Source organism: Bemisia tabaci, chromosome 3, assembly GCF_918797505.1.
Source record: "Bemisia tabaci chromosome 3, PGI_BMITA_v3".
NCBI classification, from domain to species: Eukaryota; Metazoa; Arthropoda; class Insecta; order Hemiptera; family Aleyrodidae; genus Bemisia; species Bemisia tabaci.
This window is the reverse complement of record NC_092795.1, coordinates 21,844,918-21,869,461: the sequence shown is the minus strand read 5'-3', so window position 1 is coordinate 21,869,461 and position 24,544 is coordinate 21,844,918. Positions and strand designations below refer to the sequence as shown.

General features: G+C 39.4%; 2 protein-coding genes across 2 annotated transcripts in view; both read left to right on the top strand.

The window, feature by feature from the left end:
* Nucleotides 1-18: 18 nt before the first annotated feature.
* Nucleotides 19-11,562, top strand: AlkB (alpha-ketoglutarate-dependent dioxygenase AlkB). The gene is made up of 6 exons (XM_019040653.2): nt 19-601; nt 1,129-1,237; nt 6,256-6,409; nt 7,024-7,102; nt 7,947-8,143; nt 11,167-11,562. Exons 1-6 carry the CDS (start codon nt 503-505, stop codon nt 11,498-11,500), a joined length of 972 nt encoding a protein of 323 aa, XP_018896198.2. The 5' UTR covers nt 19-502; the 3' UTR covers nt 11,501-11,562.
* Nucleotides 11,563-16,114: 4,552 nt separating this feature from the next.
* Nucleotides 16,115-24,544, top strand: part of LOC109029937 (uncharacterized) — a 35,702-nt gene continuing 27,272 nt past the window's right edge. Inside the window, exon 1 of the mRNA XM_019040656.2 lies at nt 16,115-16,365. Coding sequence (XP_018896201.1) covers nt 16,256-16,365 — 110 coding nt within the window. The 5' untranslated portion in view covers nt 16,115-16,255. The remainder of the gene's footprint in view (nt 16,366-24,544) is intronic.

Here is a 24,544-nt window from a genome sequence, read left to right as displayed (position 1 = left end):
GATGCGCTATGAGATTTTCGGCCTCGACCTGAGTTGTCGACTTTTGTGATCCCTAAATGTGGTTTTTCTTTACTATCTCAAGCGATTTCGTTGATTTGTGATGAAAAGTATTTTCAATCAACCCTCCGACAAATTTTCTTTCCATAAGATACGATAATAACGCTAAGATACAAACAAAAAGCTTGAAATATTATTCGTTAAATTAGGCGATGTTTTGTTTACCGCCACCCTCGGTTTAGACTTTACTTGCAATAACGGGGTTCTTATCAGTCGACAAGTTTTCAGAGTGCGAGGTAAACAATAACACGCCGAAATGAATCTGATAAGAGAAAAGTTTTAAATTTATTTTTATTTATTTTCCTCCCTACATTCACAATTGTGCTTTTATTTTTAAAATTAAATGCGTCCAAGTGAAGGAAAAAATTAACTTCATTCATAATTATGCAGGGTATTTATGTTTAATCTTTAGTTTTCCTGTGTAATATTGATTTCTGTGGCAAGTATGACTTTTCGGGAAAAATTCAAATATTACAAACAGAAGAATCCCAAGCCTGGATTTGAGGAGGTTCTGGATTTTTCCCAGCTGGAGAGTAATTTCAAGGTATGGTTCTAACATCACAGTTAAGTTTTATCACTGCATGCTACAGGAGTTTTAAATGACAAAATTGATATCATTAACCATGTGAGAAATGTTGGTGATTGAGGAGTATGCCTTTTTTCTCATCGCATGCTGGCTTTTGAGACAGGACAGATGCCTAGCACTTATCGAGTCAATTCAACTGCTTCAGAACATGAAATTCCTCATAACATTCACGGCGGTAATGCCCTGGTTCAATAAGAAAATGAGCGTGAAAATGCAGAAAATTCATTTCACAGCCCTGCTATTCTAGGAAAAGGCATTTAGAAATTTAGACTTTTACTAAGATTTAGATGTTTACTGATTATGCTCTGGAGGTCCATAAGAATGTTGTATGACAGGACAGTTAAAACTTGTCTGCGCCAAATTCCTTGATTTTCAATGCTAGGTTCTTATATCTGACAAAGAAAAAAAAGAAAGAATATTTATCTTTAATCTTTCTCAAAAACTTTGGACTTTTATTTTGATATTCTGCTATTTTCCATTTTCAGGGCATTTCAAGCAGAACAAGTGTATGTGAACCTACTGATGAAGATTTATCATCTCTCGGTTTACAAGAAGTCAATCAGTGGCGCATTTTTGAGCTAATTGACAAACCAGGTTTGTGGATTTAAGTACCTAATTGAAATTGCATTCTGCTGTTGTCACAGTTTTACTAGGGATCTGTTTCAGTTTAGTACTTTTGCTGTCGCATTGTGACCTTTTGAATATGTTCAATAGAAAATCGTACCTACTTACTTTGTCAGGATTGAATCGAGGGATTTGAATTTATTTAATTTAAAAAAAGGAAGTTGGATGACAAAGAGTAAAGTCATTTTTGGACTCATCAGCCAAAAATATACAGAAATGTAAGTAGCATGTCTCAGAAATTTTCTTGCTCTTGCTAATATAGTATTTTCAATGAAATCACGGAAATCGCCTATTTGCTGAATGTATCTCAATATCTCACAAAAATGAGTCTGAAAGGAAAGGTGAACATTTTCTCTGCATGTTTGTATACTTGATCCTATGAAATGCTTGCTGCTGAATCCAAAAGTGACCTCGATTTTTGTCCATTTTTTTCCAATTTTGGAATTCATTAGGTATTCAAATTGATTGAAACAAGTGGCGTTCTACACCCTAAGCACTAACAATAAATCACCCAAATTTCTATGAAAAAGATATTTTGAAAATTAAAATTATGACTTACAAGTTGTATGTTACAACCATCAAAAATCAGATATTTAGATGGAGGATTTATACAAGGGAGTTATTTTCAGATTTTTTTTTTTTTTTTTTTTTTTTTTTTTCCAAGTAGCCTTCAGGCTAATCCCACGCTTATTACCCCAGCCCCAGGTGATCATTGCCTGAGACCATTAAACTCAGATCACCTGGCCGGGAATCGATCCCGGGACCTCTTGGTCATAGGGCCAGCGCTACAACCACTACACCACAGGAGGCCGGCTAATTTACCTCTGGGAGGGAGAAGGGATGATGAGAGCATGATCCCCACTCCCTCCAAAACTTAAAAAACTGATCAATGAGGCATTAGGGTGCAGTTTATTTGTATGCTGAAAAGAAAAAGTTGGCAAAGGTCAGCTCCCCCGTTTTTAATAGGTATCAATGCACACAAAAATTAAAAAATAAAAAAAAAATGAAAAAAAATCCTGTGAAATTTCAAACTGATTGTAGGTATCATTTTTAGAATCACGCCGACAATTTTTCTTACTGAAATCTCGATTTGTCAATTTTGACCTCTGATTAACCGTTCCCATGATCAAAATTTGTTATTTCTGCAAGAAAATTACGTCGTAGAAAAAAATGCATCAGTTCAAAACTGAAGAGCGTACTATTCCACATTAGAATCGCCTTCAAAATGAATTTTTTCCCCCATAAATGTTACGGATTAAATGCATTCATTGGAACAGATTTCATCATCCAAAGTCGGAAACAATCATATGCTTACTCTCCATTAGAATAAGCAAAAAATACAATTTTCCCCTGTTTAAATTTTTTATGCATGTATTTGAAATGAATAAGGAAAATCACAGAAAATTTCAATAAAAAATGCTGTCGTATAGTTTTTGAAAAAAATTAAATGAAAAGAAAGCACAGTTGAATGTGTGCAACGCTTCAATTTGAGATACTAGATTTTTTTTGCGTGTAGCCATCTATCTTTGACATCATAGGGAAGGCGTTCATGAGATAACTATTCGACCACGGATGATGCCTATATTGCCGCTAGTTGGAATTGAAGGCGCATCAAGCCGTGAGTTCCTCCAACGCCGCGCGGCGCACAGAGGGCTAGGAATCGAATTTAGCTGGACAAAAGTCCATTTTGGCTTGTCCAGAAAATTCGGAAATAGACACCACTGAGCGATGAGGTATATCATGGAGTATCTGTATATCACTGGGTTTGGGGTCTTATCACTAATAAGACTGCGATGCCAAGATTTCCCGAGCGCGCGTGGTGTGTTTATTTTCCTATATGCTGGCTTGGTTCAACGCTCATCCAAAAGGTTATGTTCCACAAACCTTCGAGTGTTTCCCAACATAACGAGTGTTTTACCAAGTTAGATTAACATGTTTTCATTTTACTTTAAGGTATTTTATCAATTTTGTGCATTGTATAGTCTGGTACACAAATTAAAAACTGGGCACGAAAATGTCCTAATTTTAGGTTTAAAGTGGTCTGCAATTTTCTGTAAAGATCTGTAAGGTTACGGACCGTACCATGTGGTTCAGTACATCCTAAACATCTAAATTTTCATTGGTTCATTTGCTTTTTCTTGCTTTTAACGTGAGTATGAAATTTTTTGTGACGCAAGATCGAGGATTTTATGCTAATTTCTTATATTAGATCACTCACGTGCCAGGCATTGGCGATTCTTGCATGTTGGCATCAATGCTCTTTCTCATTGTAAATACACTAACGAAAATCGATTCTAGGTTAGGATTTTCGATATATATCGATTCTATCGTAGATGTGTTCATATGGATGAAAGACAGTGTTGCCAAATTGCAAGCATGTCGTATAATGGCGCTATCCTACGCTAATCTACTACTTATTTGTTATTATAGATGTCCATACAATTGCTGCCTAACTCTGGGGTTAAATTATGACTGATTCTGAATAAAATTTTCTAATTCAAGGTTTTTTTCCGGCTTTGCCTCTCTATCTTCTAATTTCTGGCAAAAGAAGTGCATTCTTTAAAACAATATTTTCATTGGTTCCGCCAAAAAAAATACGCGACAAGCAGACGACTCCTGAATTTCTGGACATGTCTGGAGAGTTTCAAATGGTCAATTTTGTGTAAGAACACACTCCGAAATTTTAGAATTTCTTTGGTCTACTCGCAATTTTTCGCAATTTTCTGAGCAATGAGTATTTTCGTTGGCGAGATGAATTCAATACTATAATTACGCTGAAAAATACGCGACATGCAGACGACTCCTGAATTTTCTGGACATGTCGGAAGGGTTCAATTGTCAATTTTAAGTAAAAGCACACTCAGAAATTTGAGAATTTCTTTGGTTCACTTGCAGTTTTCGGCAGTTTTCTAGGCTATGAATATTTTCGTTGGGGCGAGATGAGATGCAATGCTAATTCTGCTGAAAATACGCGGCATATATTCCCATATTACCCAAAGATAAATCATCACTTTTCAAATTTTTTAAATTTTAAACTGAAAATGTTGAACAAAGAAAGCAAAACTGTAATTTATCACTAAAATAACCCTCAGAAACCAATTTCTTCACACAAAACAATCTCAGGTACCTCTGAGATTTGATTTGTGTGAAAAATTGCTATTAATACCGTTGATAAAGCATTTTTTTTAAATAATTCTCATCAAAAACTTCAAAATTTCTTAAAGAAACCCAAAATATGGATCCAGCGATCTAATTACCCCTAAAAACATCATTCTCTCATATTAGTAAGTTCAGGCGCCTCTGAGACTTTTGACCGCTAACTTGGCTGCTGGCCCTCCGTGCGGCGCTCGCTGGCGACAAATGGTGATGGCGCGCATAGTGGAAAAAACAGGCGATTCAGAGCCGAAATAGTCTTGACGCTCCGACTGCACACTATTCTTATTAGTTTTTTCACACTTGAACGGTCTTAGATACCCAATCAAGCATACCAACAGCATCAATTACCAATTTATTTAAATTCTCAGGCTATTGAGTCAAATTCAGTGAGGAAATCAGCTTGCGACTTTGTTTTAGTTCTTGGTCTCTAATTGGTCAACGGAGTTGAAATAAAACATTTCTACTTGTTTAGGTATATCTCGCCCTTCTCCTCTTTTTATTGTCAGTTATTTTCTTTTCAATACAGTGTACGCATTTCATTTTCCACCTTTCCTGGGATGGTTTGTGTGGATAAGTGTGAGCGTTTCAAGGAGTCAGTCTGTAACTTACTACAAATGATGATGTTGTATGAAAGTGTCATATTAATTAGCATAATATCAACATCAGGAGTTAATGAGGAGAAAAGTTGGTAATTCGACTTTTACATCAAAAAATACCTCCTGGCACTAAGTTTCACAAAAATCGATCGATCAGGAGCCAAGATATAGGCCACGTCCACCATCTTGGATTTTCGAATTACAATATGTGAGCTGAAATTCAAGTTCTTCGTTGAAAAATGTCACCTGGTACCGAGTTTCACTAAAATCGTTCGAACAGGAATCAGGAGCCTCATATTGTAGGTTCAGTCGGATTCTACACGGTGGTAAACGACAACAGTCAATTTACATTCGTTAATGCGCCTTCATTTTCGTTTGATACCGTGCAATACTTCTATGGCGGAATAGTCGCTCAGAGCGCCTTGAACAGTGTCGCTTCGACTTGATGGCAGAAGATGAAACCGATCACCGATGAGCACCGATGAAATTGCACTCTTTAGCGCGTGCACAATTGCACATTTTCTCATCGCTGACGGCGAGGTAAAGAACATTCACACCTCCATTTGCGATGTTGAAAGTTTTCCACTGCCTATTTCATGTGCATAAACCATATTCGGGCTGCCGAGGTGCTTCAGCATCCCAGCTAACCCGGCCCTGCCCTGGCGTGGTGTGAATTGCGATGTGATGTATCGATTGTTATGCCATTTCAACCTATAAAGAATCGATTATTAAGGTGTTCGCTGCAAACACCCTGTCTATCGATATTTTTCCATAGGTTTAATCGGCATAACAATCATATATCGGAAAGCACGCCACGCCACTGCTCAGCTCTAACTGGTCATTTCTGGTTTTTTCGCCTGGAAATTTATTTTAGATATTACTCATTTATGCAAAGAAAAAACTTATTGTGCTGTGAGAATCTCCACGGTAGAAATATGTTTCTTCGGTCCTAAAGGTTTCATTTCTTTCTTCTTCTTTCTCTTTTTTGAAAAAAATTAAAGGCTAATCTGAGACCAGCAATCAAGAGGCTCACAAAACAAGAAATGAATTCAAAGAAATTTTTTAGTAAAAGCGCATTATAATCTGATAGCAATAACTATTTTGAAGGAAATATTTGAAAAGGAATGACGACTTTGGTTTTGCTCTGATCTTTTCACAGAAACTGGGGTTTTTTCCTATTTTTTTTTCTTCTTTAGGGTGTTTTTCTCCTATTTTTTCTTTCCTTTGTCCATCCAGGTCTGATATTTATCCGCAACCCTTTCACAGCAGCAGGTCAAAGATTATGGGTAGAAAGGAGTTTAACAGAGTATACGAAGAGACCAAGTAAACTTAACCTTGACGCACATGGAGATTTGGAGCCTAATGAAGACTGGTGGACAGTTTGTTGCAGGTTAAGAAACTACTCTTATTAGACCCCACCTTAGCATTTTTCATTACTTATTTTTTTCCAAATATGGACGTGAGTCCAGCAGTGTATCACTTCCTACAATAGAAAATTTGAACATTCCAACTTATATAACTCTACAAGCCCATTTAGATTTCGGTCAACGCACCACACCAAAATCACCATTCCAACAAGGAAAGGAGGCGTGTTGATGACGGCGCAGAGATACAACTATTCGTGCGTAATGGGTGTCTGTGTTGCATCTGCAAAACTGAAGGCGCGATGGCGTGAAGCGTGAACTCAAAATGCTCTGCTCTATGCTGCTACTGAAGCGTTCATCGCTCAGATTCGGGAGTTCAGGATCTAAACTTGCGCTACGGTTGCGTAAGGGGAGATATGAGGGCCCGAATCCCCGATTTTCAGGGAATCTTATTTCTTATGTGGCCCAATATGAGCTAATCAAGGTAGGTATCATGAAAATTTAGAAGAAAAATATGCATGTAACCACTACAACAAATGAATATCTATTGCGGGAATTTCGGCAAAATTTAAATGATTATACGGTGTTTTTCATCATCAGAAGATGTGTGGGTTTTGACGCAAAATCATCATTTGTTTAGGGACTCAGACAGAAGTGCAGTTTTGCAGAGGAAACTCAGATGGGCAACTCTTGGATATCACCACAACTGGGACACAAAAGTAAGCAAAACAATTTTTTTTTTCAAATTTGTTCCATACCCTCTCATAAAATTTTGTTTCATTCCAAGTAAGCTAATCTGCATTCGATACATAATGCTCTCTAGTTGCGTAGCTAGGAATTCTCTAAGGGGGAGGGGGGGGGGTCCATTTACATTATTTTGTTCACGTCCCTGATAATATTTTATGTCTGCCCTCCAAAAGTAAAGAAAAAAGCTACAATTAACGAGGCTAAGGGGGGGGGGGGGGTTCCAGACCCCCGGAGCCCCCCTGTCTACGCCACTGATGCTCTCTGGTATATTATGCATTTCTTTTTACACGATTCGCACTGTCTTCTATCAGGAAAATGGTGTTGTTTTTGATATCCATTCAACAATCGAGCCGCAGGGGGCTACGCTCCCTGACATTGGCGGATCCAGCAAATTGGCAACATTGTTTTTCTCCATTTAAACCTATGGAAATATATCGATTTTTGGCCGGAGGCAGGTGCTCCGACAAGAATCAATTATCTAACATGGGTTTAAATGGTGAGAATCCAGTGTTGCCAAATTGCTGGATCCGTCTCTACTCCCTGATCGCCTCTCGATCGGAGTTGAATGAAACCTACACTTTAAAAAAATAGAAGAGAGGCGATAAATACCGTCAAATGGGCTCTCTCATTGCGCATTTTTACTTACAAAGAAAAAGGAACAAGTGAAGAAAGAACAAGAACAAAAAACAAGAAACAAGAACAAGAATGTGAACAAGAATGAAAAATATACCTTATTATTGGATTTTAAATGTTTTGTTTTCAGTTTGTAAGGTCTATTCTTCCTTCTGTAACTTACTCGTATTTGATTTTGTGCAGAAATATTCGGAGAGTAATCGTTCGAAATTCCCGGATGATCTGGCGCGACTCAGCCGAGTGGTCATTCGAACGGTGCTGGGCCTCGACGAATTCGTCGCCGAAGCAGCCATCCTCAACTATTACCATATGGATTCCACTCTCTCCGGTCATGTGGACAGCTCGGAGACAAATTTGGAGGCCCCATTAATATCCTTCAGGTTGGTAATACAGACGAGCTTTAAAAACATTTTGCATTCATGTTGGACGCAAAGTACAAAAAACTGTGATTTGAATAATGATTGTGAGGCGTGTGATTGTTTGTGAGTGTAGAGACTCTAATACTGAAAAACTGGGAACATATTGATATTGGACATATACATCGACATATACGATTTGGACATATATGATATTGACGTATACATCTTGGATAATGGCGACCAATGGGGGGGGGGGGAGGGGGAGCGCAGGGGCTCCCGGTAGTTTCTGAATCCAGAGGGCCTAACGGTCATCTTACGACCAAAATCACGTTGATAGCCGGAAACCGCATATCATCGTGCATTTAGGGCTAAGCGACCGCACTATAGTGTTATAAAAACATTTGGGGGGGGGGGGGGGGATTTCAAATTAAAGCAAAGTCATGACGTCTCGGAGTTTGCGGTTCCAAGAGGATAGTTGGATTGCATTTTGCAGAAAGGAACCAAGAGTATTCCGATATTGCTAGGACTGTACAACTTACGCTCTCTGCAAAAAATTACCGAAATCACGTAAAAAGCTAAATTTGCGAAAGTAATTTTCAAAATCGAAGCTCAGATTCGGATTCCTCGTTAAAAATCGATGCGATTTCATGTATCATACCCTGACACCGAGTTTCAGAAAAATCCATCGAACAGGCGCCGAGATAGCATTTTAAGCCACGGCCGTCATTTCGGATTTTCGACTTTGGAAAATCTGACTTAAAACGCGTGATACCCAAAATCGAAGCTCAGATTCGGATTCCTCGTTAAAAATCGATGCAATTTCATGTATCATACCCGATCATAGCGTGAAGGAAAGAGGCGTAAGGCAGACATACCGATTCGAACATATGAATCCAACGTGGCAACATGGGTAGTGCTCAGTGGGTCAGCGGAGGAGGAAGAATAAGAATTTATCGTGAGGAATTCCTCGCGACGAAACCGAACGCTTTGTTAGCGCCGGCCGGCGCCTCCCCGTTCGGTTGCATCTCGGGCGATCAGCGGCGTAGTTCAAAAGGGCAGTACGACAGAATCTTTACGCGTCGTTAAACCTCCTTCCTTCATGTTATTCCAACATATGATACATGAAATCGCATCGATTTTTCACGAGAAATCCGAATCTGAGCTTAGATTTTGGATATTACGCGGTTTAATGTACTTAAAACTGTAAAAGAAATTACGGACTTTTTCTTGAAAATTGATCACGCATTTTTGTTTTTTGTTTGTGATCATGAAAACCTCTTTCCTTCATGTTATGCCAACATATGATACATGAAATCGCATCGATTTTTCACGAGGAATCCGAATCTGAGCTTAGATTTTGGATATTACGCGGTTTCATGTGCTTAAAACTGTAAGAGAAATTACCGACTTTTTCTTGAAAATTGATCACGCATTTATGTGTTTATCCCCCGTTTTCTCCTACTTTTACGTAATGGAATGAGACCAACAGTTGACTCATCGACTAGTCTAGTCTACTCTCCCAAAATCGGTAAAAAATTCGAATGGTTTTATCAGATAAGATGTGCGGTCCTAGTCTCCGGGCAATAGCGATTTGATGCAAGCTGCGACGAGGAGAAACAGAAGATATGCTAAACCAGTGGCGTGGCGTGAATTGCGATTTATCGATTGTTATGCCATTTAAACCTATGGTAAAGAATCGATTATTAAGCTGTTCGTCGCGAACTTCATGTTCATCGATCCTTTTCCATAGGTTTGAATGACAGATCAATCGATATATCGCAAAGCACGCCACGCCACTGCGAAACTCGGGCGGAGACTGAGTGATTACCAGTAAGGAGAAAGGCTTTCTTTCCGAAAATTTTGTGCCCGGGCCGTCTTATGTGGTCATCGGACTGGAGCATTGTATAGCGGGTTGCAGGAAAATATTTTTGTGCAGCGACAACTACTTGTTAGTGGATTACATTTTGCAGGAAGGAGCCGAGAGTATTCCAATGTTCCTAGGATTACGCAACTTACACTCTTTGCAAATAATGAAATTTATATCATGGTAATTTTTGTCTTGCATTCATAGTTTATTGGGAGTAAAGATAAAACTTGTTTAGATACTCGGTTTATATTTGCAAGGTGAAAAAATTGTACAATCTTGGCGACATTAGAATGCTCTTTGTTCCTTTTTGCAAAATGCAATCTAGTTTACTCACGGCTCATCCTTAATCGTTGTTTGATGACGCAACTTCACAGCTTTTACAAGGGACTGCGTCCCCTCTCCCTAAGAAGATTATCACTCAGGAATAGAGGCAATACATATAATTACAATGATGAGCCTAAAACTCGACGGTGAAAGTTCCAGACTACTTTTCTCGGTTTGCGACGTTGCAGAATTACTGCCGTACTTTAATTTTTAAATAGGTAACTATTCAAAGTCAATTCTTGAAAACTGTCGTAGGTAATTTTTCTTCTCAGTGCGAAAATAAATTATGTGAAAACTTTAAGGAATGATATTGAATTGTTCTCCTCCAAAAAAGTAAAATGAGAGCGTAGCTTTTTACAAACCGCAAACGAGATACGTGGTCTGGTAGTTTCACCGTCGAAATGTTTTTAAGTAAACATTTTCTAAAATGATCGAACGAATAACTCTCAATGAGTTACGTGTACATTTTATAGTAAAATTCACTCAAGAGTTTTTCTTTCTGTATATTTTAATTTTTTTTCTCACGGGTCGTTGTATCGTAAAGTTTACAAGTTTTTAAAGAATGTTTCAATCTTTTGTCAACGCATGCTTCAGTACTTGAATGTAAAAAAATGCGATTAAGTGCCTTAACATTGGAGGTCATTTTGGTGTGGAAAGAAAGAAAGAAAAAAACGAAAGGAAGTAAGGAAGTAAGGTAAGGTAGTAGTAGTAAAATAATTTTATTTTAAAGCGGTGCTTTAGCATGGAAGTAAGGAAGGAAGGAAAGAAGGAAGGAAGATAGAACGAAAGAAAAAAAGTTTCATTGAATTTTAAAACTCTAATTAACCTAATTTTTTGTGTGTGTTCGTTACAGTTTTGGTCAAAGTGCCATCTTCCTGATAGGTGGAACTTCCCTCGAAGATACGCCAACACCTATGTTCATCCACAGCGGCGATATAGTCATAATGTCTGGATTTAGCCGGCTTTGTTACCACGGAGTGCCTAGAATTGTACCCGCCCCACGCACGCCGTGGGACGAAAATCGAACTTCTAGTGCATGTTCAGAAAGTTCAGTAAACTCTCAAGACAAATTAGCAAATATCTGTGATAGCTGGTCAACCATCAGTGATTATATTAAAACATCTAGGATTAATTTGAATGTTCGGCAGGTGTCAAACTGCTCGGAAACTCTCTTAAAGGAGGCTTGAACAAGATCTCGTTTTGTTAAATTGACAATGACAAATAAATTATTTTTTTGTTGTGTAAGAAATTGTCATGGTCTATACTCCTTTTACCATCATTTCCCAAGAGATGCTCCTTTTCTAGAATACTACCTGTCGAAGTGTTAGGGACCCCGTCTTGAACCAAAAAATACTTTAAAAAATATTTTCAGGTTAGCCCCTCTTGCAAAAGTAGACAGCCATTTCGCTAACGTTATTTTGAAAACTATAGTGTATAAGGAGGTCTCGGAGTTTCTATGTAGTGTAGATAGGATCAAACTGCTAGAGCAGCTCAAATTGCCTATGCGGAATTTTGAAGGCGTTTGATCAGAATGAGCGCAAAATATTGTACGTCGAGTGACACTTATGCTTTAACCGATATCGTTGTCATCGTTACATTTGTAGCAATTGACGATATTATGCATCAATTTTCACTCGATCAGAATGATAAACATGTCTCCGTCGTATTATTTTGCTCAATAAAGGTAGCATGTTAAGTACGGATCATATCGGGAAGTAATCTCACGACTATTATCTAACTATTGCTCGTAGCTGGTTTATCAATGGAACTTTTTCCACACCACCTTAGAGAAACCCTCTTCAAAAAAATCAGTTAATCGTCACCAAGACACAGTAGACTTCAATTAACCTTTGTTTTGGTGACGGCTAACTCATCATTTTGAACAGGAAAAAGACCAACGTAAAAACTTTATTTCTCAGGAGGTAATTTCAGTGGCGCGTTGTTCCTTTCTTTTAAGTGGTTGAACTTCCCCTTTAGGCCTACCGATCCACTTTTTACCACATTAAAAAAAGAAACAGGAATGAAGGAGTTTTACGTATCCTATCGCCAATTGAAATGGATCATCTTTTATTTAATTATTTGCCGAAGGGGTTTCCTTTACCGCCCTCTAGCTTGCACTATACCGGCCGGGTCCTGGTCATAGATTCAGCCGTCAACGGGAAGCGATGGCCGCCGGCCGACCAACGGAAGTGCGCAAGCACCACTGCGACCTTCGAACCAAAGCTACGGTATCGTACCTCCCCAAAGGTTGTTTCCATTTAAATCTTCCGTCACATTTATACGGCGCAATGATACAACTATTTGAACTCTCCGGAATGCGTGAGGTATCACGCCGCATTTGAAGGCGTTTTCAGAACAGCTTAGTTCCGATACCCGGATTATCGTTTTGCATAGTTCATATTCTTTTGTTATATTCGTGCCACTTGTTTATTTTTAATCCTCGTAGACAAACCACCCATTTGCGAAATAAAATTCTCACTGAAGCGCACTTCAGCTATGCATTCACCACTGCAAAAATTTCAGAGGAAATCGACAAGCCCAGCGTGCATGGAGGCTATCTCCATTTAAATCTTCCGTCATATTCTTGCGGCGCAATGATACAACTATTTGAACTCTCCGGAATGCGTGAGGTATCACGCCGCATTTGAAGACGTTTTCAAAACAGCTTAAATCCAATACCCGGATTATCGTTTTGCATAGTTCATATTCTTTTGTTTCCGTTTCTAACCATTTGTTTAATTATATTCCTCCTATAAAAACCACCCATTTGCTAAATACAATTTTAGCTGAAGCGCACCTAAGCGCATTCATGACTGCAAAAATGTTAACGGAAATCGAAAAAGCCAGCGTGCATGAAGGCTTTTTCAATTGCAATCTTCCGTCGCATTTCTAAGGCGCAATGATACAACTATTTGAACTCTCCGGAATGTGTGATGTATCACGCAGTATTTGAAGGCGTTTTCAAATTAGCCAAGTTCCGATACCTGGATTATCGTTTTGCATAGTTCATATTCTTTTGTTTCCATTTCTGACCACTTGTTTAATTATATTCCTCCTATAAAAACCATCCATTTGCGAAATACAATTCTAGCTGAAGCGCACTTAAGCGCCTTCATGACTACAAAAATGTCAACGGAAATCGAAAAGGCCAGCGTGCATGAAGGCTTTTTCAATTGCAATCTTCCGTCGCATTTCTAAGGCGCAATGATACAACTATTTGAACTCTCCGGAATGTGTGATGTATCACGCAGCATTTGAAGGCGTTTTCAAATTAGCCAAGTTCCGATACCCGGATTATCGTTTTGCATAGTTCATATTCTTTTGTTATATTCCGTGCGCTTGTTAATTTTTTATCCTCGTAGAAAAACCACCCATTTGTAAATACAATTCTAGCTGAAGCGCACTTCAGCTATGCATTCAACACTGCAAAAATTTCAGAGGAAATCGAAAAGCCCCGCGTGCATGAAGGCAGGCCCGCCACAAAAGGGGATACTGGGTCCCTGGTAACGGGGCCCGCGCCCCGGAGAGGCCCCGTGTTACCCATGAAAAACCACTACGAATTCACTTGCAATCCTTGTTTCGTAAGAAAAAGTGAAAAATTTACCCTAAAAATTTTGCAAAAGGTGAATAGATAGAAACACGCTGGGGCATTGTAGAATTCTTCTTAAATTTTCAAAGAAGTAAAATTCTTGGAAAATTTCTATCTATTTTCAAGATTTTTAGTACAGAGGGATATTTTTAGTAACTGCGTTTCATTTGCTTCCGTTGTCAGATGTTAAGAGTCTCCATCCTCGACTTCAATGCAGCGTAGCGTGCATGGAGGCTATCTCCATTTAAATCTTCCGTCACATTCTTACGGCGCAATGATACAACTATTTGAACTCTCCGGAATGCGTGAGGTATCACGCCGCATTTGAAGGCGTTTTCAAATCAGCCAAGTTCCGATACCTGGATTATCGTTTTGTATAGTTCATATTCTTTTGTTTCCATTTCTAACCACTTGTTTAATTATAACCCTGCTTTAAAAACCACCAATTTGCTAAATACAATTCTAGCTGGAGCGCACTTCAGCTATGCATTCACCACTGCAAAATTTTCAGAGGAATTCGACAAGCCCAGCGTGCATGGAGGGTATCTCCATTTAAATCTTCCGTCACATTCTTATAGTGCATGGAGGAGATCTCCCCGGAGATCAAATTACATACTCAACGAAATGAAGGAGTCTCATATGATTGCGCTGGTCTGTTGTCAAATCCAGACGCGAGAAACCTGAAGCAACTATTTTAACTCCCCGGAGATCAAATTGCATACTCGACGAAATGAAGGAGCTTCATATGCTTGCGTTGGTCAGTTAGTTGTCGAGTAGTTACAAGTGAGGGTGCTTCACGGCTTACTCTCTGGTGGGAAGTACGCTCCGATCTTGATGAACTATTCTGATTAGAATTAGTAAAAAAACAAGTCTTGGAAGCGTACTTCCGACCGGAGAGTAAGCCGTGAAACACCCTTACTTGTAACTACTCGACAACAGACCAGCGCAAGCATATGGAGCTCCTTCATTTCGTTGAGTATGCAATTTGATCTCCGGGGAGTTAAAATATAGTTGCTTCAGGTTTCCCGCGCCTGGAGAAGTTTTTGTTAGTCACCGCCGACCAGGTTTGCACAGGCAGAAGTGTGAGAAAGAACTACCCAAAGTAAGCAAACGATCAACTAACTTTTTTTGGTGTAAACTTTCATTTGTTTCCAAGCGTTTGTTTCATTTTTCTTTCTTTATTTTGCAAGAACAAAAGCTTTGAATCAATTGATTTCTTCCGCAAGGATCGAGTTTATATAACTGTTTGCAAGATTTTATGTTTACTTTGGTTAGGTCTCTCTTCGGGCGAACCTGACTGCCAGCCACCAAGAGAAACTGCCCGCATACGCGGTAAATTTGAAAAAAAGTGTAGCTTCGACTTCTCCGGGTTCAGAGAACGAAGTGACGGGTTTTATACCCAGATCTTCCAACCTATGAGCCCAGAACGGACGGTACGTCTAATACTGCCGTGCTAAGGAAGAGCGCCGTATGAAAATTCGAGGGTTGCCAAATTTCCCAAGATAAATCATGAATTTTATACAACATTCATACTTATTTTTCCTTGATGTTTCTAAATGTTTCAGATTAAATTGCATACTAGGTTGTATGAAAATTTCGGTGAGAAATATTCACACTTTTCCCATTAAATTCGGTTTATATCGAAGGGAACTTGGCAACGTCTTACGGCGTTCATACGGCGTTAGTCTTCCTTAGCACGGCAGTATATGTACCGCCGTATAAGAACGCCTTATGAACATTCGAGAGTTGCCAAATTTCCTTCGATAAAATGTTTATTTTTGCAGAAAGTCATGAATATTTTTCCTTGAAATTTTCAGGAACTTCAGGCGAAATTGCGCACAAAAATATCTGAAAAACTGGAAGGACAATTTTCACAAGTTTACCAGGAAAATCGTATTATATCAAAGGAAATCCGGCAACGCCTAAAGGTTCATACGGCGTTCTTCCTTAGCACGGCAGTATAGCCCTAAGTAGGGCTTCCACGGCCGTAGTTTTTTTCAGTGAAAGTTCACCAATCGACCTGACGGTTTTCGTGCGGAACTCGAGCCGTGTAAATTGTTTGCAGCATTGTTGTTTTCACGGGACGAAGAAGGCGAGCTTTCGCAAGCACTGACCTTCCGGCGGCGGCGGTGGCGACGGGTGGTGAAGGATGCAAAACGGGCGGCGCGAAGGAAATTGATTGGCTCATCATTCACTGGCGGGCTTATTATAAAAGCGGGCCCTAATTAGATCAGGTGTACGGGACGGGGCGATAGGCTTATCAGGTGTCGGCGTTATCTCCGCTTCGGATTTTGATAACGGCGGAGAAGCGCCGCGGCGGTGTGAGGTAGCAGTTGAGCAGGTGATCCCTGATATGTTCGCAGGCTACGAGCAGCAGGAACCCTACAACCCGGGCTACCAGGATCAGTCCTGGCTTTTCTTCCCCCCGGATTATCCTTACGCCACCGCCGAGGATGACTTCAGGTAAGGCCACCCCTACCTTCACCCTCACCGCGGAACCTTTGAAAATTCTAGTGCTCATTTTTCCATTGAAAATCTGCGGTAAAGGGTTCGATAGCTACTCGGAATTTTTGAAAAAAACCTCGGTCTAAATCCATTAATTTTAAAATAAATTGATATTTTTTTTCGGCTGTGTCATTCGCCATCGGTGGTGTCAAAATAAGTTTGCTCATGCTGCAATCCTTACGCCACCTCCGAGGATGACTTCAGATAAGGCCGTGCCTACCTTCACCCTCACCGCGGAACCTTTCAAAATTCTAGTGCTCATTTTTCCATTGAAAATCTGCGGTAAAGGGTTCGATAGCTACTCGGAATTTTTGAAAAAAACCTCGGTCTAAATCCATTAGGTAATTTTAAAATAAATGGATATTTTTTTTTCGGCTGTGTCATTCGCCACCGGTGGTGTCAAAATGAGATTGCTCATATTGCAATCATCAGTATCTAAATCCCGTCCTCCCACCCAGTACGAGAGAGGAAGTTAATGGCTTGCAAATCAGAGTCCATAAAATATGCAAAATGGTGGAGAAATTGTGCTGGATCCATACCATATCGCGGGGAAAACAAAACCAAGAAGGCCCAAAAATTATAATTAGATTAAAGTCAAAAATAAATTTTTTAACTCTAATGGTAAACTTCTTGGCCTTGTTTTCCCCGCGAAATGGTGTGGACCCAGACCATTTCTCCATCTTGTTACGTACAGTTCGAGCCATTTCTTGTTTTTTCTCGTTTTAAATATGTTAACAGTATACTACGTTATGGGGTACCTAAGGCTTTTAACCCGGAAAATTTCGGGGCTTACGGTAAAATTTCGGACAACGGCAGCTCCCATTAAGCCATGAAGAATATTTGTCAGGAGGGTTCGATAGCTACTATTACCATCATAGCTTCTTTCAAAGTCCATACTTACTCATATTTTAAATATTTTAATGAAGTATTCAGAGGTACCTGGGCCAATTAACGTTAAGAATCCCTCGCCTTTTTGACTTTCGCCAATGCACTTTTGATGGGTTCCATATTTTTATATTATTTCTGAGATATTACCTAGAACACCATCAGGTGAAATATTTTGCGAGAAGGATCCTCGCACTCATAGTAAAAGCTGTAATCATGAAGGCCGTCATTTTTACTCTTCTAATTTTTAGTTTAGACGGATAGATACAATATGTAGATACATTCTCTACCAAGGTCCGTTTAAGTAATGATGATATTCTCGTCCCCGTTTATTTCGGGCAAGATTACGGTGCTTTCTGTAGGCATACTTTAAGTTTTGACCTAAAAATACCCATACTTATAGGGACTTTTTAACAATTATTGCAGTACCTAGTTAGTAGTTGTCACTTTTTTCAAGCCTTGAAGTCATATTTTTGGCTCCTGAATTCTTAACTTACAGCTAGGATCAATGAAAACCTACCATTATTGAAAGCGATGCTTCTTTCATGCCCAGAAAATTATAGGTAAACTTTTCCAATTTGCCGCCGCATACCAGTACTCAGAATAAGATCGCATGCGTTTTTCAAAAAAGTGTCCAGTTCCGCTCATGTTCATGGGTTCATTCTTTTAAACAAAAAATACCCATTTATTTAAAAGAAAATAGGTCCTCAGGTAAAGTTTCTTGCTTCCAGGATTCTCCGCGCTTTTTCGCTGTAAAACTTTTGATATCGTTGTAAAAGATTTGAATACGTTTGTCGGTATACGTGCGACGACTGAACAAGCAATAACGGCGCGGCGTTAGTGTGTCTTTTGCAAATTATCACTCAGTTACCAATATTCTTCATTGAAGATATCTCCTCCCAGAATGTTCTTATTAGTGGAATTTTTTTACAAATTTTATCATAAATGTTAAATTTTCAAAAATGTGGTAATATGTTGCCGGTGTAGTGCGCCTATGAAACGGAAACACAGTGATACTTCTGAATGATGATTCCGGTGTTTTTGAAAGGACCTCTGGTGTTTTGTGTTCATCCATAACTGTGCAAAAATTCAATCCTCCCTTCTTTTTTTTCAAATTGGTGTGCCTCACAGTCCACGCTCAGACTGCACTTTTTTAAGTTTGGCATGTATCTTTAAATGAAGAGCATCGTTTACAATGTGTGTCATTTCGCGAACTGGACATTTTAGCTTTAGTGATTTTCTCAGCAAAAAATCGAAGCCATTCTTCCCCTAACAGCGCGGGTTTTAACGTGATTTGGTCAGTTTTATTACACCTCGATCTATGCGCTGGTTTTAAACCAAACTTAGCAGATCCGACCCAAGCTGGATGTCACCTTATCCCAGGCGTATCGAGCCCCCAATTCTCAATCGTAAGTCACTGAGCCCAAAGTATTTTAGTTGCATGAACAAAAACTAAGTATCTACCTCTCCTTTCTCTCCACCTCTAAAAAAAGTAGACGCATATCTAATCATATCAGAAAAAAATTAGAATCTCAATGTCCACTTCTCCTTCCGTAGTTTGCCCCCATTGCTTAATTATTATGGTCCACGCTTACTTGCAGCAAGGGTTCTACAGTAACTCGATCAGTCCTTCTTAAATTTACACGATAATATGACAGTGCCACTAGGTTCTTCTGAAATTAACGCCCAAGCTTAAGGAAGCTGGCCGTATCACTTTGGTCATTTAGTTGGTCAAAAATGAGTAGAAACGTTCTCCTGGTAGCGCGAGATTTCTACTCGCATCAGTAGAGACCTTGCTAATATCAGTAGAGTTCCAATTAATATTAGCGGAAATCTTTACCGTGGACTTTTCTGCCGTGCTAAGGAAGAACGCCGTATAAACCTTTAGGTGTTGCCAAATTTCCTTTGGTAAATCACAAATTTTGAGGAAAGTTTAAATATTTTTCTTCTAATTTTTCAGGCAATTTAGTTCTCAATTTTATTTAAAATATCTAAAAATATTAATGGAAAACATGCACCAGTTTCCTCAAAAATACAGGTTTTATCCGGGGAAATTTGGCAACTCCCGAATGTTCATATGACGTTCTTCCTTAGCACAGCAGTATTTTTACTCGTTCATGCCAAATATATAAGTGCAAATGAATTAGATCAAGAGGAACTACGTGCGTAGGATCTTTATGATACGTAGTTTGGCTTAAAGCATCTGTATACCGATGGCTAAAATGCGAGACTACGTATCTCAATTCGCGACGTTGACATACTTCATTATATTCCTCGGAGAAATAATCAACGTAATCTCTTGAAAACTTCCCTGACTTTTATTTTCCATGGTAGAATATTCTGTATAAATTTCAAGCTATGAAGTTGACTCAATCATCATCGAAAAAATAAACCAGGAGCCAAGATTTTGAAACACCGCAATGGAGGTACGCGGTGTCGCATTTTAGCCAACAATATACTCTCTTTTAGCTTTAGTAGGAGAGAGGCGGGCAACGTGGAATTTGGCCTTTTAAAAAAATCTGTCCGTTCAATGGCAACTCAGGTGGTTGAAATTCATAGAGTACATAGAGTCGTAATGTAAGTGGGAGAGCTGGCGCCACTTTTAAGCATTTTCCATGTCCCGAATTCCGAGACTCCTGTGTGACGCCGGGTCACTTTTTCGATACTTAATCGATTGTTTGCGATACACGGGTACCCGGCCATCCGATGACAACAACAACAACAACAACAACAACAACAACAAAGGAGATAGGAATTACCACGTATTCCACACCGCCATTTTGGATCGAAAATGTATTGAAAAAGCGACCCGAACTCGGCGCACACTCGGCTCGGAATTCGTCGAACAGAACATGGCGCCAGCTCTCCCACTTACATTACGACTCTATGTACTCTATGTTGAAATTGAAACTAGAGAACGTACCCATCTGTTAGATCTGTTTCTATGCAAAAAACAACAACCAACAAAAAATGACGTCAGTAGGAATACGTCCATTTTGCACAGGGTGTTGTCACGCAGTGCCACGGATTTTTCCAGTGCGGCTGGCAGCACGGCGCGCGGCGCGCCGAGATCTGGAGCGACAGGAAAGTGATGAATCAAAAATGTATAAACCGAGAAAAAAGGATCGAAAAAAGAGGATTGAAAAGCTGTCACGTTCACGTTTTTTCCCCTCGGCGGGGGCGCGGCGGGGGAAGGAAATATCAATGAAACGGAAGCAGTTTATGAATGGGGCGCGGAGCGATGGTCAAGCGAGTCGCGAGTGACTTCAACGCGGGGCCAGGACTCCGGCGTAGTAATACTATGATATTCAGAGTAATGGATTGTTAATGGACCTCGAGTCGTGACAATGATTCGGATTCGGGCCACCCGCGCCGGCTCCCATGCTCACGGCTCGGCTTGTCTATCGAAATGGAGACAAATGGAAGAAAGATGCTCCTCGTCGTCGTCTTTCCGATATCAATGTGGGACTTCCTCTTTGGTGTCTGTCCGTTATCAAATCTCAATCAGTGCATCTTAAAACCCGATAGTCTGAAAAATCGGAAAATTTATTTACGCAAACTGATTGCGGTGGACGTACGGGTCGTAAGACAGTATGTTAAGACATACAGACAGATGTGCAGTATGAAAGTATTGCCGTGCTAGGGAAGAACGCCGTATGAACTTTTAGGCGTTGCCTTTCCCTTGGTAAATCACGAATTTTGGGGAAAGTTTATAAATATTTTTCTTCCAATTTTTCAGGCGATTTTGTTCTCAATTTTATCTTAAACATCTAAAAATATCAATGAAAAACATGCACCAGTTTCCTCAAAAATATATGTGTTATTCGGGGAAATTTGGCTAATCTCGAATGTTCATACGGCGTTCTTCCTTAGCATGGCAGAGTATGACAGTACACTGCACAGTACGTTGACAGTATGTTGTTCTTTGAGGGAAAATTGTGCTTGTGTAAGGGATTTGCCCGTCTCTATTGAGAAATCAGGTTCACGGTGAATTTTTAACAAACATTTATTTTTTGGCATACGGGAAAAAAGAGGCAGGAGTCAAGTCCCAGCCCGGACATTTCCAATTAGTTGTGGTAATAGCCCCAAAAATTAGATCACTAACCCATCAAATGTTGCGGTACTACCTCAAATTAATTTAAAAAAATTGTAATTAACATCATATAGTTGAATTTACTGAATTATTTGGCTTTTAGCTCGAATTTTATATCATTCATTATGTCTTTAATAGCTTAGCCAGTCAAATTTGGCATTAAAACGTACACGGAAAAAATTTAATGTTGATTTAGCATTTATACTGTTAAAATAATGTGCGACGGGTATCAAATGCTGATTTCACATAAGAAGAATGCTAACTCAACATTGAATTTGTTCTTTTAACCGTGCGCGTAGTTCATATGTGGCATTTTTTTTTAATTGTAAAAACAGCATTTATACTTGTCGCATATTTTTTTTAGCATTACAAATGCTGAATCAACATTCAATGTTTTTTCGTGAATTAGAAAGGTGCATATCATCCAACAACTTTTCTTCCGTTGGAGGTTTAGAGCTTCTAGGTTTATTCCTTGTACTTTATTTTTATTTTTATTTAAATATTTAAACACCTCACGACTTTTTCCACCGACCGAGTTACACCGATTAAACTCTGGGCCCAGTGCATCAGAGAGCGAGACTTACAATAAATACCAGTTGTCAAATCTCTTAGAAAATAGATTTTAAACGGTAACCTACGTAGTCGCCGTATTTCAACCAATGTCGAAATAAAGCGTAAATGACAGTTATTATTTTTTCTGCAGATTTTTTCCGCATTTCGCATATTTTTTAAAGAAAAACTATTATTGGAAGTTGGTCGATGAATGAGAATAAGAGCTTTTTTTAAGACATGAAAGATTTTGTACTATCAAAAGTTAGAGTCTTTGTTAAGTTCAGATTCACATTCTGCAATTTTAAAATATACAGAGGAAAATGAAAAGGTATTTATACTCTTGCGTCATATACTAATTTAACATTTTATTTTGCTTCAATACTTTGCCCTTAGTCGAAGGTAGTTTCTCATGGACGATTTTTTAAAGACCTTCTCTCCAAAGCCGGTCACAAATGGACCGAGTTTAACTAAAAGGCACCAAGTCACATTAAAATCATACTAATAAAAAAAAGGTTTGAAATTTTATTTTTCAACAAGGCTCAATTTAGAAATGAAGTTCGACGCCTTTTCTTCCTAAACTTTGAGTTTTTGACAAGAAAAAAGTCAGCTTGTTGAACTCAAAACAACCTCTGCTGACGCATTATTTCCCCGGCTATTTTACTTACCTATTTGCTTATGAAGTCCACATGTTATTCCGTTGAAGGATTGGACTTCAACTTACAATTGGGGACCACAATTCCTCACTCATTTGTAAAAACTTATGTGTCTATAGGGAAATTAATGGTGCATACGTTGTTTCTAAAGCGAGCTGGAAATTGCCGTTCTGCAAAATGTAGCCCCATTTGTACCTCACGATCTGGTTCATTTCTGTAATATCCATAAGGTGTCCATACTGAGATAGATAAGTTAGGTCACATAGACAGCAGCACGGCGTCTTTAATCGACCCTAGTATCCCGATGTCAACCCGAACTTAAGGTTCCCATGACCTCACTTTCAGTTGAAGTCAATACACTTTTGGCTCATGAGTCATGTGACCGAACTCTTTCTCTGACTGTAAGATATTCCGTGTGCGTGTACGGCAACAGGGCTGCATATTCTGGTGCGCACGTAAGACGTTTTCTGTCGCGCAATAGAGGGAGTGGCGAGCGGCGCGCATGTAGATTTTGTGTGTAAACAGAAGAAGCTTTCGTTGTGTGAACCCCACCTGTTTGATCCAACGACTTCGATTAAAATCCCCCTCCGCGCCCGGTGTCGGTGCCATCTAGACCCAATTTCGTTCGGGTATTTACATTTTGCTCCTTGTGTCTGACGTGATTTATTCTCGATTCGATGACGCCAGACTCTCGAGAGCAACGCGATGCGTGCCAATTAGAACTTCGGCGACCGAAAATCGCATGGGATTTAAGCTGCAATGCAATTGCTTCAAATCGGCGTCAGCGTGTTTTAGACCAGAGGCAAATCCAGCGATTTGACAACGCCGGATTTCCTCCATTTAAATCTATGTTAAATAATCGAGTCTTGTCGGAGCACCTAGCCTCTATAAGAATCGATACATTTCCATAGGTTTAAATAGAGAAAAGACAATGTTGCCAATTTGCTGGATCTGCTAATGGACAAATAAACACGTGAGAGGCGCGAGGGAAATCAATTGAAAGACACCTATTCGGATACCTGCAACCACCCTAGTGCAAATCCGACGAGTTTAAGTACCTCACTCTGTAATGGAAAACCATAAGAGGAACGCGTAACGCATAATGCCTGAGGCGCAAAGCCCCTCGGGGGGGGGGGGGCTGGGGGGGGTTGTTGTCCAGCGAAGCAATAAGGGGTCGTAGTCCCCTTGTCTGTGTAAACGAAAACCACCCAACAACGATGTGCATAGAACGACACAGCTTTTAAACCAGGAGGTGCGCCTCGAATTCCATGAGACAACAAATTCGACAGCGGAGTCGAGAGATTGCAGAATCGAAACATTGAAGGCTAATTAACTGACTCCCTTGAGCTGCGTTTAAAGTTACGGTATACCCGCGCTGTCTTAAGCGAGAATAATTCGTAAAAATGTGTTCATTTTTTGCTCAGATCATCATAAGGGTGTGTGTGTGTGTGTTAAATGGCTTCTGAAACATCACTCATACAAGAATCCAAACAGTAGCAGTGGTCCTTAGGTCTCCCTAAGGGAAGGAGCTATTTAGGGAACTACACAGTGAGTACTAGAGAGTATTTTATTATTTGTTACTATAAAATGTTCACTTCTTTCGTCACTTATTTCTCCATTAAAAATGTCGATCTTTCCTACTGTATACACTAGATTCAAATTTTTAACAATGTAAAAGTTATACTCAAAGGATTTCACTTGAAAAATATTATTAGCAGCTAAAGTTTTGAGGCAGTGACTGTTTAAAAAGCAACATTTGAACAAGAGGCCGAAGAATGGAATATCATGGGGCTCAGCACTTACTGTTCGCCTTCAAATGAAAAGGTATGCAATTTGAAGTACGGTTGAAATATTAGCAACCTAAAAGCTAGTTTCACAGGCCAAATCCTGCTGTCCGGATCATTTCTCATCTTGATTCCATCGGAGAAAACTATTTTATCCTAACTGTACCTTA

What these genes read in the sequence shown, in the direction of transcription:
- AlkB (XM_019040653.2), top strand. Translation starts at nt 503, where the DNA reads ATGACTTTTCGGGAAAAATTCAAATATTACAAACAGAAGAATCCCAAG. An exon ending in TGGTGGACAGTTTGTTGCAG is followed by an intron (nt 6,410 to 7,023) that starts GTTAAGAAACTA and finishes TCATTTGTTTAG; the next exon opens with GGACTCAGACAGAAGTGCAG. An exon ending in ACCACAACTGGGACACAAAA is followed by an intron (nt 7,103 to 7,946) that starts GTAAGCAAAACA and finishes GATTTTGTGCAG; the next exon opens with AAATATTCGGAGAGTAATCG.